At 57.9% G+C, this 14981-nt stretch overlaps 1 protein-coding gene across 3 annotated transcripts in view; it reads left to right on the forward strand.

Moving 5' to 3' along the window:
* LOC139279447 (uncharacterized oxidoreductase YjmC-like) overlaps nt 1–6312 on the forward strand; it is a 465174-nt gene extending 458862 nt beyond the window's left edge. For all 3 annotated transcript variants that reach the window (XM_070898573.1, XM_070898574.1, XM_070898575.1), the window contains one exon: nt 5713–6312. In XM_070898573.1, the coding sequence (XP_070754674.1) occupies nt 5713–5775 (63 nt within the window). In that variant the 3' untranslated portion in view covers nt 5776–6312. The remainder of the gene's footprint in view (nt 1–5712) is intronic.
* Nucleotides 6313–14981: the final 8669 nt, after the last annotated feature.

Genomic DNA, 14981 nt, shown 5'->3' on the forward strand with positions numbered 1-14981 from the left:
GGGGAGTGCGGGGGTGGGGAGTGTGGGGGTGGGGAATGTGGGGGTGGGGAGTGTGGGGGTGGGGAATGTGGGGGTGGGGAGTGCGGGGGTGGGGAATGTGGGGGTGGGGAGTGCGGGGGTGGGGAGTGCAGGGCTGGGGAGTGTGGGGAGCGCCGGGGTGGGGAGTATGGGAGTGGGGAGTGGGGGGTGGGGAGTGTGGGGGTGGGGAGTGTGGGGTGGGGGTGGGGAATGTGGGGGTGGGGAGTGTGGGGGTGGGGAATGTGGGGGTGGGGAGTGCGGGGGTGGGGAGTGTGGGGGTGGGGAGTGCGGGGGTGGGGAGTGTGGGGAGTGCAGGGCTGGGGAGTGTGGGGAGTGCCGGGGTGGGGAGTATGGGGGTGGGGAGTGGGGGGTGGGGAGTGTGGGGTGGGGGAGTGTGGGGTGGGGGTGGGGAATGTGGGGGTGGGGAGTGTGGGGGTGGGGAGTGCGGGGGTGGGGAGTGTGGGGGTGGGGAGTGTGGGGGTGGGGAGTGTGGGGGTGGGGAATGTGGGGGTGGGGAGTGCGGGGGTGGGGAGTGCGGGGGTGGGGAGTGTGGGGTGGGGAGTGCGGGGGTGGGGAGTGTGGGGGTGGGGAGTGCGGGGGTGGGGAGTGCGGGGGTGGGGAGTGCGGGGGTGGTGAGTGCGGGGGTGGGGAGTGCGGGGGTGGGGAGTGTGGGGGTGGGGAGTGCGGGGGTGGGCAGTGTGGAGAGTGCGGGGTGGGGGGGGTGGGCAGTGTGGGGAGTGCGGGGGTGGGGATTGTGGGGGTGGGGAGTGCGGGGGTGGGGAGTGCGGGGGTGGGGAGTGTGGGGGTGGGGAGTGCGGGGGTGGGGAGTGTGGGGGTGGGGAGTGTGGGGGTGGGGAGCGTGGGGGTGGGGAGAGCGGGGGTGTGGTGGTGGGCAGTGTGGGGAGTGTGGGGGTGGGGAGTGTGGGGGTGGGGAGTGTGGGGGTGGGGAGTGCGGGGGTGGGGAGTGTGGGGGTGGGGAGTGCGGGGGTGGGGAGTGTGGGGGTGGGGAGTGTGGGGGTGGGGAGAGCGGGGGTGTGGTGGTGGGCAGTGTGGGGAGTCTGGGGGTGGGGAGTGTGGGGGTGGGGAGTACGGGGGTGGGGGATTGCGGGGGTGGGGAGTGCGGGGGTGGGGAGTGTGGGGGTGGGGAGTGTGGGGTTGGGGAATGTCGGGGTGGGGAGTGCGGGGGTGGGGAGTGTGGGGAGTGTGGAGGTGGGGAGTGCGTGGGGAGTGTGGGGGTGGGGAGTACGGGGGTGGGGGATTGCGGGGGTGGGGAGTGCGGGGGTGGGGAGTGTGGGGGTGGGGAATGCGGGGTTGGGGAATGTCGGGGTGGGGAGTGTGGGGGTGGGGAGTGTGGGGGTGGGGAGTACGGGGGTGGGGAGTGTGGGGGTGGGGAGTGTGGGGATGGGGAGTGGGGGGTGGAGAGTGTGGGGGTGGGGAATGCGGGGCTGGGGAGTGTGGGGAGTGCGGGGGTTGGGAGTATGGGGGTGGGGAGTGTGGGGTGGGGAGTGTGGGGTGAGGAATGTGGGGGTGAGGAATGTGGGGGTGGGGAGTGGGGGGTGGGGAGTGGGGGGTGGGGAGTGTGGGGATGGGGAGTGGGGGGTGGAGAGTGTGGGGGTGGGGAGTGTGCGGTGGGGAGTGTGGGGTGGGCAGTGTGGGGATGGGGAGTGCGGGAGTGTGGGGTGGGGAGTGTGGAGGTGGGGAGTGTGGGGGTGGGGAGTGTGGGGAGTGGGGGGTGGGGAGTGTGGGGGTGGGGAGTGTGGGGGTGGGGAGTGGGGGGTGGGGAGTGTGGGGGTGGGGAGTGGGGGGTGGGGAGTGTGGGGGTGTAGAGTGCGGGGGTGGGGAGTGTGGGGTAGGGAGTGTGGGGTGGGGAGTGTGGGGGTGGGGAGTTCGGGGGTGTGCAGTGTGGGGTGGGGATTGTGGAGGTGGGGACTGTGGGGTGGGGAGTGCGGGGGTGGGGAGTGTGGGGGTGGGGAGTGCGGGGGTGGGGAGGGCGGGGGTGGGGAGTGTGGGGGTGGGGAGTGTGGGGGTGGAGAGTGTGTGGTGGGGAGTGCGGGGGTGGGGAGTGTGGGGGTGGGGAGTGCGGGCGTGGGGAGGGCGGGGGTGGGGAGTGTGGGGGTGGGGAGTGTGGGGGTGGGGAGTGCGGGGGTGGGGAGTCTGGGGGTGGGGAGTGTGGGGGTGGGGAGTGTGGGGTGGGGAGTGCGGGGGTGGGGAGTGTTGGGGTGGGGAGTGCGGGGGTGGGGAGTGTGTGGGTGGGGAGTGCGGGGTGGGGAGTGTGGGGGTGGGGAGTGCGGGGGTGGGAGTGCGGGGGTGGGGAGTGTGGGGGTGGGGAGTGCGTGGGTGGGGAGTGCGGGGGTGGGGAGTGTGGGTGTGGGGAGTGTGGGGGTGGGGAGTGCGGGGTGGGGAGTGTGTGGGTGGGGAGTGTGGGGGTGGGCAGTGTGGGGAGTGCGGGGGTGGGGAGTGCGGGTGTGGGGAGTGTGGGGGTGGGGAGTGCGTGGGTGGGGAGTGTGGGGGTGGGGAGTGTGGGGGTGGGGAGTGCGGGGTGCGGAGTGCGGGGTGGGGAGTGTGGGGGTGGGGAGTGCGGGGTGCGGAGTGCGGGGTGGGGAGTGCGGGGGTGGGGAGTGCAGTGGTGGGGAGTGTGGGGAGTGCGGGGGTGGGGAGTGTGGGGGTGGGGAGTGTGGGGGTGGGGAGTGCGGGGGTGGGGAGTGCGGGGGTGGGGAGTGTGGGGTGGGGAGTGCGGGGGTGGGGAGTGCGGGGTGGGGAGTGTGGGGGTGGGGAGTGTGGGGTGGGGAGTGCGGGGGTGGGGAGTGCGGGGGTGGGGAGTGCGGGGTGGGGAGTGCGGGGGTGGGGAGTGCGGGGGTGGGGAGTGCAGTGGTGGGGAGTGTGGGGAGTGTGGGGGTGGGGAGTGCGGGGGTGGGGAGTGTGGGGTGGGGAGTGCGGGGGTGGGGAGTGCGGGATGGGGAGTGTGGGGGTGGGGAGTGCGGGGGTGGGGAGTGTGGGGTGGGGAGTGTGGGGGTGGGGAGTGTGGGTGTGGGGAGTGTGGGGGTGGGGAGTGTGGGTGTGGGGAGTGTGGGGGTGGGGAGTGCGGGGTGGGGAGTGCGGGGGTGGGGAGTGCGGGATGGGGAGTGTGGGGTGGGGAGTGCGGGGGTGGGGAGTGTGGGGTGGGGAGTGTGGGGGTGGGGAGTGTGGGTGTGGGGAGTGTGGGGGTGGGGAGTGCGGGGTGGGGAGTGCGGGGGTGGGGAGTGCGGGATGGGGAGTGTGGGGGTGGGGAGTGCGGGGGTGGGGAGTGCGGGGGTGGGGAGTGCGGGGGTGGGGAGTGCGGGGGTGGGGAGTGCGGGATGGGGAGTGTGGGGGTGGGGAGTGCGGGGGTGGGGAGTGTGGGGGTGGGGAGTGTGGGATGGGGAGTGTGGGGTGGGGAGTGCGGGGGTGGGGAGTGCGGGATGGGGAGTGTGGGGGTGGGGAGTGCGGGGTGGGGAGTGTGGGGGTGGGGAGTGCAGGGTGGGGAGTGCGGGGTGGGGAGTGCAGGGTGGGGAGTGTGGGGGTGGGGAGTGCGGGGTGGGGAGTGTGGGGGTGGGGAGTGCAGGGTGGGGAGTGCGGGGTGGGGAGTGCGGGGGTGGGGAGTGCGGGGGTGGGGAGTGCGGGGTGGGGAGTGCGGGGGTGGGGAGTGTGGGGGTGGGGACTGCGGGATGGGGAGTGTGGGGGTGGGGAGTGCGGGGTGGGGAGTGCGGGATGGGGAGTGTGGGGGTGGGGAGTGCGGGGGTGGGGAGTGCGGGGTGGGGAGTGTGGGGGTGGGGAGTGCGGGGTGGGGAGTGTGGGGGTGGGGAGTGCGGGGGTGGGGAGTGTGGGGGTGGGGAGTGCGGGGTGGGGAGTGTGGGGGTGGGGAGTGCGGGGGTGGGGAGTGTGGGGGTGGGGAGTGCGGGGTGGGGAGTGCGGTGGGGAGTGTGGGGGTGGAGAGTGCGGGGTGGGGAGTGCGGTGGGGAGTGTGGGGGTGGGGAGTGCGGGGGTGAGGAGTGTGGGATGGGGAGTGTGGGGTGGGGAGTGCGGGGGTGGGGAGTGTGGGGGTGGGGAGTGTGGGATGGGGAGTGTGGGGTGGGGAGTGCGGGGGTGGGGAGTGCGGGATGGGGAGTGTGGGGGTGGGGAGTGCGGGGTGGGGAGTGTGGGGGTGGGGAGTGCAGGGTGGGGAGTGCGGGGTGGGGAGTGCAGGGTGGGGAGTGTGGGGGTGGGGAGTGCGGGGGTGGGGAGTGCGGGGTGGGGAGTGCGGGGGTGGGGAGTGTGGGGGTGGGGACTGCGGGATGGGGAGTGTAGGGGTGGGGAGTGCGGGGTGGGGAGTGCGGGATGGGGAGTGTGGGGGTGGGGAGTGCGGGGGTGGGGAGTGCGGGGTGGGGAGTGTGGGGGTGGGGAGTGCGGGGTGGGGAGTGTGGGGGTGGGGAGTGCGGGGGTGGGGAGTGTGGGGGTGGGGAGTGCGGGGTGGGGAGTGTGGGGGTGGGGAGTGCGGGGGTGGGGAGTGTGGGGGTGGGGAGTGCGGGGTGGGGAGTGCGGTGGGGAGTGTGGGGGTGGAGAGTGCGGGGTGGGGAGTGCGGTGGGGAGTGTGGGGGTGGGGAGTGCGGGGGTGGGGAGTGTGGGGGTGGGGAGTGCGGGGTGGGGAGTGCGGTGGGGAGTGTGGGGGTGGGGAGTGCGGGGGTGAGGAGTGAGCCTGACTCAATAGATGTAGGAGACAGCTACCTGTTTGCGAATGTAAAGGATGGATCGAGAGGTTCGAGATACACCAATGCTGAGAGAGCACACGGGGACTACAGGCAGGACTCTGAGCAGACAATGTGAGAAAATAAGGTTCAGTAAGGGATACGGAAAGTAAAGAGGGAGAATGGGGAGAGAATCTCAAAACATATTAAGAGGAACAGGAAAGGTTTGTAGAAATAATTGTTGAACGCGGAGTTGTAGAGAGAGGGTAACAGAGAGAGAGGGGGAGAGAGGGGGATGGAGAGAGAGGAGGAGAGAGAGAGAAGGGGGAGAGAGGGGGGGGAAAGTGAGGGAGAGACGGGGAGAGAGAGAGGAGGAGAGAGAGAGAGAAGTGGAGAGCGGGTGGGGAAAGTGAGGAAGAGAGAGGGGGAGAGTGAGAGAAGGGAAGAGTGAGGGAGAGAGTGGGGGAGAGAGCGAGAGGTGGGGGAAGTGAGGGAGAGAGAGGGGGAGAGAGAGAGAGAGGGGGAGAGAGAGAGAGAGGGAGCGAGGGGGGAGAGAGAGAGGAGGAGAGAGAGGGGGAGAGAGAGGAGGAGAAAGAGAGAGAAGGGGGAGAGAGGGGTGGGGGAAGTGATGGAGAGACGGGGAGGGAGAGAGAGAGAAGGGGAGGAGGGGGAAAGTGAGGGAGAGAGAGGGGGGAGAGTGAGAGAGGGGAAGAGTGAGGGAGAAAGGGGGGAGAGAGAGAGAGGGAGAGAGGGGGGACAGAGAGAGGGAGAGAGAGGGGGAGAGAGAGGAGGAGAGAGAGGGAGAGAGGGGGGGAGAGAGAGGAGGAGAGAGAGGGAGAGAGGGGGGGAGAGAGGGGGGGAGAGAGAGGAGGAGAGAGAGGGGGAGAGAGGGGGGAGAGAGGGAGAGACTGGGGGGGGTGTGGAGAACGCGAGGGAAAGAGAGAGAGAGAGGAATGTTGTGCCCACTTTAATTCCTTCCATTCCCTATTACAAAGGAACTTTCTGTATTTTTCAGAACTCGGTTGCGAAGGAGCTTGGAGTGAGCCTACTCCCGACTGATCGCACCATCGAGCCCTAGAGCTGGAGTGGGGGGAACTTCCCCGTCAGTGCCAACAGTGAGGGGACTCACACTCCTCACTGCCCGCTGCACTCCTCATTATACAGCTTGCATTTTAACTCAGAGCCCAGCGTTGCAGCTTAACTAAGGGGGAAATAATGTTTCAACTCTTTAAGGTGTGTTACTTAGATTTAAACATTGTGCCTCAGGTTAACACATCCCCATTGCTCTCCCAATCTCGCCCCTCCTCTTTCCCTCACTCTCCCCCACTCTCTCCTCCTGCTCTCCCATCGCCCCCTGTTGGAATGTCAGCAGGTTGCGAGTGAGACTTGGCTGTGTGATGCCCCCCAGAGTGGACCAGCCAGAGCCCACAAGCGGGAGCCTCCGGCAGGTGGATCGATGGAGCAACAGGTGTTTGGGGGTAAATTGGTATTTTAGAGTCGTGGCAATATTTCAATGTGACAGTCATTCTAATGCAGGTGTTTTATTCTTGGTTTCGGAATACTGTGAAGTGCAATTAAAGCTTCTACATTTTCAATAAAAGATTTTGCTTACAGCTATTATCTGTCATTGCTTTACTGAAGCAAGGGTGTCAGCTGTGCCTCAGTGGCTGGCACTCTCACGTCTGCATCCCATTCCAGAGACTTGAGCAGCAAATCCAGGCTCACATTTTGGTGCAGTATTGAGGGAGTGCTGCACTGTCGGAGGGGCAGTACTGAGGGAGCACTGCACTGTCGGAGGAGCAGTACTGAGGGAGCACTGCACTGTCGGAGGGGCAGTACTGAGGGAGTGCTGCACTGTCGGAGGAGCAGTACTGAGGGAGCACTGCACTGTCGGAGGGGCAGTACTGAGGGAGTGCTGCACTGTCGGAGGAGCAGTACTGAGGGAGCACTGCACTGTCGGAGGGGCAGTACTGAGGGAGTGCTGCACTGTCGAAGGGGCAGTACTGAGGGAGTGCTGCACTGTCAGAGGGACAGTATTGAGGGAAGTGCTGCACTGTCGGAGGGGCAGTACTGAGGGAGTGCTGCACTGTCGAAGGGGCAGTACTGAGGGAGTGCTGCACTGTTGGAGGGGCAGTACTGAGGGAGTGCTGCACTGTCAGAGGGACAGTATTGAGGGAAGTGCTGCACTGTCGGAGGAGCAGTACTGAGGGAGTGCTGCACTGTCGGAGGAGCAGTACTGAGGGAGCGCTGCACTGTCGAAGGGGCAGTACTGAGGGAGCACTGCACTGTCGGAGGGGCAGTACTGAGGGAGTGCTGCACTGTCGGAGGGGCAGTACTGAGGGAGCGCTGCACTGTCGGAGGAACAGTACTGAGGGAGCGCTGCACTGTCGAAGGGGCAGTACTGAGGGAGTGCTGCACTGTCGGAGGGGCAGTACTGAGGGAGCACTGCACTGTCGGAGGAGCAGTACTGAGGGAGAGCTGCACTGTCGAAGGGGCAGTACTGAGGGAGTGCTGCACTGTCGGAGGGGCAGTACCGAGGGAGCGCTGCACTCTCGGAGGGGCAGTACTGAGGGAGCGCTGCACTGTCGGAGGGGCAGCACTGAGGGAGTACCGCATTGTTGGAGGGGCAGTACTGAGGGAGTGCCGCATTGTCAGAGGGGCAGTACTGATGGACTGCTGCACAGTGGGAGGGGCAGTACTAAGGGAGCACTGCACTGTGGGAGGGGCAGTACTGAGGGAGTGCTGCATTCTCGGAGGGGCAGTACTATGAGGGAGCGCTGCACTGTCGGAGGGGCAGTACGAAGGGAGCACTGCACTGTCGGAGGGGCAGTACTGATGGAGTGCTGCACTGTCGGAGGGGCAGTACTAAGGGAGCACTGCACTGTCGGAGGGGCAGTACTGAGGGAGTGCTGCACCTGCCCCCTCAGGTGGTGTAAATTATCCCATGGCACTATACAAAAAAATAGCAGGGGAGTTATCTCCAGTGTCCTGTAGCCAATATTTATCCCTGAACCAACATCATTAAACAGATGATTTGGTTATTATCTGTTTGTGGGAACTTGCTGTGCCTATGTTGGCTCTGCATTTCCGACATTACAACAGTGACTACACTTCATTGGCTGTGAAGGGCTTTGGAATGTCCTGGGCAGTTGGTCCGGAACTGGGGTAATATTAAACAGGGGAAGGGGGTGGGTGGGTGAGGGAGGGGCTGGGTGTTTGAGGGAGAGTGAGGGAGGGGATGGGTGGGTGAGGGAGGGGGTGGGTGGGTGAGGAAGGGCGAGGGAGGGTTGGGTGGGTGAGGAAGGGGGTGGCTGGGTGAGGGAGGGGGTGGGTGGGTGAGGGGGAGAGAGTGGGTGGGTGTGGGAGAGGGAGGGAAGGGGTAGATGGGTGGGTGAGGGAGTGGGTGCAAGGGGGAGGGTGAGGGTGGCCCTTCCCCAAATGCATTACCTCACACTTTTCCAGATTGAATTCCATTTTCCAATTTTTTGCCCACCTGACCAGTTCATCGATATCTTGCTGCAGTCCCAAGCTTTCCTCTTCACTGTTAACCGAGTACAATTGGCCTTCCCCCAATTTAGAAACCTTTTTCTTTTCCTGATCCATAATTATGCTAAAACTAACTGAAATATGGTCACTACCACAAAAATGCTATCCCACTGACACCCCTTCCACCTGCCCAGCTTCATTCCCTAAAACTAAATCCACAACCGCCCCTCCCTTGCTGGTCTTGCTACGTATTGTCTAAAAAAAGTTCTCGATAATTTTACTAAGCTAAGTTGTGATTTAGCCAGTGTTGTGTATGGAGAAAGAGTCAGACTGAACACTGTGAGTTCAAAGTAAAGTGTGACCTTAGTCTTTTATTGCAGGTCTGCAGAGTGCCTCTCCAACCTGTGAAGCCTCCTTAAATACCTGTGCTCCCAAGGGATTATGGGATCCCTTGGGACTCCAGGGGAAGAGCCTTCTGGTGGCTGTACAGAGTAAATACAAGTGCACATATATAACAACACTCCCCCCCCCCCCCCCCCACAGTCAATAGTGTAACTATTTACAATGTGAGTCGATCTGGGGCCCTTCTTGCCCTGGTTGATCATCTCGGTGTGAAAGCTGGTATTGTTGAATCATTTGTTGGGCCCTCGCTGGGCTGCTGTGCAGCTGGCCTTGCTGGGCTGCCTGATGTGTTGGGCCCTGCTGGGCTGCTGTGGATGATGGGTTCTACTTCGTGGTCAACCGTGGTGCCGGTTGCCACTGGTGTGTATGTTGGGGGATCAAAAAAGGTAGGGTCCAAAGTGAGTTGCTCAGTATAGTCCGTGAATCTGAGTTTGATTTGGTCCAAGTGTTTCCGGTGAATGAGTCCATTTGAAAGTTTGACCCGAAAGACCCTGCTCCCCTCTTTGGCCACAACAGTGCGGGGAAGCCACTTGGGACCTTGTCCATAATTTAATACAAATACAGGATCATTGATTTCAATCTCGCGTGACACATTTGCGCTATCATGGTATGCACTTTGTTGAAGCTGCCTGCTCTCTACCTGCTCATGTAGATCAGGGTGAACCAACGAGAGCCTTGTCTTAAGTGCTCTTTTCATGAGCAGTTCAGCAGGTGGGATCCCAGTGAGTGAGTGGGATCTCATGCAGTAGCTAAGCAGGACTCGGGATAGGCGAATCTGCAGTGAGCCTTCAGTTACCCTCTTCAAGCTTTGCTTGATGGTTTGCACTGCTCTTTCTGCCTGACCATTGGATGCTGGTTTAAACGGGGCAGATGTGATATGTTTGATCCCGTTACGGGTCATGAATTCTTTGAACTCAGCACTGATAAAACATGGCCCGTTCACCAGGACATTGGGTAAGCCGTGAGTGGCAAACATGGCCCGCAGGTTTTCAGTAGTGGCAGCGGACGTGCTAGCCGACACTATCTCACATTCAATCCACTTGGAGTACGCGTCTACAACCACAAGGAACATTTTACCCAAGAACGGGCCTGCATAGTCGACGTGTAGCCTAGATCATGGTTTGGAGGGCCACCACCATAAACTTAGCGGCGCCTCCCTGGGTACATTGCTTAACTGCGAGCATGTATTACATCTGCGAACTCAGGACTCTAAGTCCGCATCGATACTGGTCCACCACACGTGGGATCTGGCTATCGCTTTCATCATTACGATGCCGGGGTGGGTACTGTGGAGGTCATTGATGAAGGTGTCTCTGCCCTTCTTGGGAACCACTACTCGATTGCCCCACAGAAGGCAGTCTGCCTGTATAGACATTTCATCTTTGCGCCGCTGGAACGGCTTTATCTCTTCCTGCATTTCCACTGGGATACTGGACCAGCTCCCGTGAAGCACACAGCTTTTGACTAGAGATAATAAGGGGTCCTGGCTTGTCCAGGTTTTGATCTGCCGGGCAGTGATGGGTAATTGCTCACTCTCAAATGCTTCCATAACCATGGCTAGATCTGTGGGCTGCGCCATTTCCACCCCCGTGGTGGGCAATGGCAGCCTACTGAAAGCATCGGCGCAGTTTTCTGTGCCTGGCCTGTGGCGGATGGTGTAGTTGTATGCGGACAACATGAGCGCCCATCTCTGGATGCGGGCCGATGCGTTGGTATTTATCCCTTTACTCTCGGAAAACAGGAATATACGTGGCTTATGGTTAGTTTCCAATTCGAATTTCAGCCCAAACAGGTATTGATGCATTTTCTTTACCCCATAGACACACACTAATGCTTCTTTTTCAATCATGCCGTAGGCTCTCTCAGCCTTAGAGAGACTCCTGGATGCATAAACAACCGATTACAGTTTCCCGAAATCATTAACTAGTTGTAATACACACCCGATGCCATATGACGACGCATCACATGCTAGTACCAAACGCTTACATGGATCATACAACACAAGCAATTTGTTTAAGCATAACAATTTTCTCGCTTTTACAAAGGCATTTTCTTGACTTTTGCCCCAAACCCATTCGCCCCCTTTTCGTAGTAAGACATGCAGTGGTTCTCACAGTGTACTGAGACCCGGTAAGAAGTTACCAAAGTAGTTCAAGAGTCCCAGAAATGACCGCAGCTCCGTCCTATTCTGTGGCCTTGGTGCACTCTCGATTGCCTCCGTCTTCGCGTTGGTGGGCCTGATGCCGTCTGCCGCAATCCTCCTTCCCAAGAACTCCACTTCAGGCGCCAGGAAAACGCACTTCGAGCATTTTAACCTGAGCCCCATGCAGTTGAGTCGACTAAGAACCTCCTCCAGGTTCTGAAGGTGCTCGACTGTGTTCCGACCCGTGACCAAGATGTCGTCCTGGAAGACCACGGTGTGCGGGACTGACTTCAGTCAGCTTTCCATGTTTCTCTGAAATATCGCTGCCACTGATCGAATTCCAAACGGGCATCTGTTATAAATAAAAAGACCTTTGTGCATGTTGATGCAGGTGAGGGCCTTCGATGATTCTGCCAGTTCCTGCGTCATGTAGGCTGAAGTCAGATCCAGTTTCGTGAGCGTCTTTCCTCCTGCCAGCGTTGCAAAGAGGTCGTCGGCCTTTGGTAGTGGATATTGGTCCTGCAGGGAGAAACAATTGATAGTTACTTTGTAACCGCCACAGATTCTGATGGTGCCATCTCCCTTGAGGACTGTGACAATAGGCCTGGCCCACTCACTAAACTCGATCGGTGAAATGATGCCCTCTCTTTGCAGCCGGTCTAGCTCGATCTCTACCCTTTCTCTCATCATGTACGGTACTGCTCTCGCCTTGTGATGGATGGGTCGCACCCCCGGAATTAGGTGGATCTGCACTTTTGCTCCTTGGAATGTCCCGATGCCTAGTTCGAACAGCGAAGGAAATTTATTTAAGACCTGGGCACACGAAGTGTCGTCAGTGAGTGATAGTGCTTGGACGTCGTCCCAGTTCCAGCGTACCTTTCCCAGCCAGCTCCTGCCGAGCAGAGTGGGACCATTACCCGGTACCACCCAGAGTAGTAGCTTGTGCACTGCTCCATCATACTAGACCTTTACGGTAGCACTGTCGATTACAGGAATCAGTTCTTTTGTGTAAGTTCTTAGTTTCGTGTGAACTAGAGTTAAGAGCCCATGACCAGCTCCATTGACACTGGGAGGCCATTTAGTTTAACATTCAGCATTATTGGCGGACAATTCGTGGTAAATGTTTGCACCCCATGTACCTCTGCCTCCTCGATCCGAGGCTCTGGTTCGTCGTGATCCTCCGTGGATCTGTCCTCCTCTGCAACATGGTGGTTTGCAGGTTTAACACGCTTTTCAGCTCGCCTGCACACTCATTGGAGGTGTCCCATTGTTCCACAGCCCTTGCAAACGTATTCTTTGAAAAGGCATGAATGGAAACGATGATCACCCCCGCAGTGTCAACAAGGTGTTAATGGCCTACATTCATCACCCTTGATGCTGGACTCTGAGACATCTGCGGACGTGCAGCTGCAGGTATGTGTGACCTGCCCTGTACGTTACGATTCGAAAACAACATCACTTTGTTCACTGTACTTGTAGCAACACTTGTGTGCTGAGAGATTTGCTTCATATTGTCATTGGTGGAAATGAACGCCTGGGCTATCGCTATGGCCTTACTCAAGGTTAGGGTCTCTACAGTCAAACGTTTGCGAAGTATGTTTTCGTGGCCAATGCCAAGTACGAAAAAGTCTCTGAGCATATGCTCCAAATCTCCTTCAAATTCGCAATGTCCTGCAAGGCGTCTTAGCTCACTGACATAACTCACCACTTTCTGGAACTTCAGACTTTTTATAGGTGTAGAACCGGTAGCTCGCCACCAAACCGCTTCCCTTCGGGTTCAAATTCTGTCGGACAAGTGTGCACAAATCATCGTACGATTTCTCCGTGGGTTTCGCTGGAGTGAGCAGATTCTTCATGAGGCCATACGTTGGTGCCCCACAGACGGTGAGGAGGATCGCCCTTCGTTTGGCAGCGCTCTCTTCCCCATCTAGCTCGTTGGCCATGAAGTATTGGATGAGTCGCTCCAAAAAAGTTTCCTAATCATCTCCCTTTGAAAATTTCTCCTGGATGCCCACTGTTCTCTGCATCTTTGGGTTCTCTATCTGTATCTCGTCACCAGTTATTGTGTATGGAGAAAGAGTCAGACTGAACACTGTGAGCTCAAAGTAAAGTGTGACCTTAGTATTTTATTGCAGGTCTCCAGAGTGCCTCTCCAACCTGTGAAGCCTCCTTAAATACCTGTGCTCCCAAGGCATTATGGGATCCCTTACGGCTCCAGGGGAAGAGCCCTCTGGTGGCTGTACAGAGTAAATACAAGTCCACATATATAACAACCAGGACTGGAAACGGGTCCTTGAAGGTAAATCAGTGTCAGAGCAGTGGGAGGCATTCAAGGAGAAGATCCTGATTGTTCAGAGCAAATATGTTCCCTTAAAGAAAAAGAGTGGGGCTAACAAATCTAGAGCCCCCTGGATGTGAAAGGACAGACAGTGTAGGATAAAGAAAAAAAGGGAAACTTATGACAGATACCGAGGGCTCAATACTGCAGAAACCCCGGAGAGTATAGAAAGTGTAGGGTGAAATTAAAAATGAAATTAGGAAAGCAAAGAGAGGGCATTTAAAAATATTGGAAAGTAAAATCATGGAAAACCGAGAGATGTTTTATAAATACATTAAGAGCAAGAGGATAACTAAGGAAAGAGTGTGGCCTATTAGAGACCATAAAGATAATCTGTGTGTGGAGACGGAAGACATGGGTATGGTCCTTAATGAATGCTTTGCATCTGTTTTCACAAAGAGAGGGGCGATGCAGACATTGCAATCAGGGAGGAGGAGTGTGAAATATTAGACAATATAATCTTAGTGAGAGAGGAAGTACTAAGGGGTTTAGCAGCTTTGAAAGTGGATGTCCCCAGGCCCGGATGAAATGTATCCAAGGCTGTTAAGAGAAACAAGAGAGGAAATCGCAGAGGCTTTGACCATCATTTTCCAATCCTCTCTGGCTACAGGTGTGGTGCCGGAGGACTGGAGGACTGTTAATGTTGTACCTTTGTTTTAAAAGGGAGAAAAGGATAGACCAAGTAATTACAGGCCAGTCAGCCTAACCTCAGTGGTGGGAAAATTATTGGAGAAATTCTGGGGTACTGGATAAATCTTCATTTAGAAAGACATGGATTAATCAAGGACAGTCAGCGTGATTTGTTAAGGGAAGTCATGTCTGACTAAATTGATTGAATTTTTTGAGGTAACAAGGAGGGTCTATGAGGACCTTGCGTTTGATGTAGTGTATATGGATTTTAGCAAGGCTTTTGATAAGGTCCCACATGGCAGACTGGTCATGAAAGTAAAAGCCCATGGGATCCAGGGCAAAGTGGCAAGTTGGATTCAAAATTGGCTCAGAGGCAGGAAGCAAAGGGCAATGGTTGATGGGTGTTTTTCTGAATGGAAGGATGTTTCCAGTGTGGTTCCACAGGGCCCCTTGCTTTTTGTGGTATATATCAATGATTTAGACTGGAATGTAGTGGTTATGATTACGAAGTTTGCAGATGATACAAAAATTAGCTGTGTGGTTGGTAATGAAGAAGATGCAGACTGCAGGAAGATGTCAATCAACTGGTCAGGTGGGCAGAACAGTGGCAAATGGAATTCAATCCAGAGAAGTGTGAGTTAATGCATTTGGGGAGGGCTAACAAGGCAAGGGAATACACAATGAATGGTAGGACACTGAGAAGTGCAGAGGAACAAAGGGACTTCGGAGTGCATGTCCACAGGTTCCTGAAGATAGCAGGCCAGGTAGATCAGGTGGTTAAGAAGGCGTATGGAATACTTGCCTTTATTATCCGAGGCATAGAATACACGAGCAGGGAGGTTATGCTTGAACTGTATAAAACACTAGTTAGGCCACAGCTGGAGTACTGCATGCAGTTCTAGTCACCACATTACAGTAAAGATGTGATTGCACTAGAGAGGGTACAGAGGACAATTACGAGGATGTTGCCTGGACTGGAGAATTTTAGTTATGAGGAAAGATTGGATAGGCTGGTTTTGTTTTCTTTGGAACAGAGGAGGCTGAGGGGAGACCTTATAGAGGTGTATACAATTATGAGGGACCTAGACAGAGTGGATAGGAAGGACCTATTTCCCTTAGCAGAGGGGTCAACAACCAGAGGGCATAGATTTAAAGTAATTGGTAGGAGGTTTAGAGGGGAGATGAGGGGAAACTTTTTTCACCCAGAGGTCCAGAACTTACTGCCTGAACGGGTAGTAGAGGCAGAAACCCTCGTAGCATTTTAAAACTACTTGGATGTGCACTT

Source organism: Pristiophorus japonicus, chromosome 14 (assembly GCF_044704955.1).
Source record: "Pristiophorus japonicus isolate sPriJap1 chromosome 14, sPriJap1.hap1, whole genome shotgun sequence".
Taxonomy (NCBI): Eukaryota; Metazoa; Chordata; class Chondrichthyes; family Pristiophoridae; genus Pristiophorus; species Pristiophorus japonicus.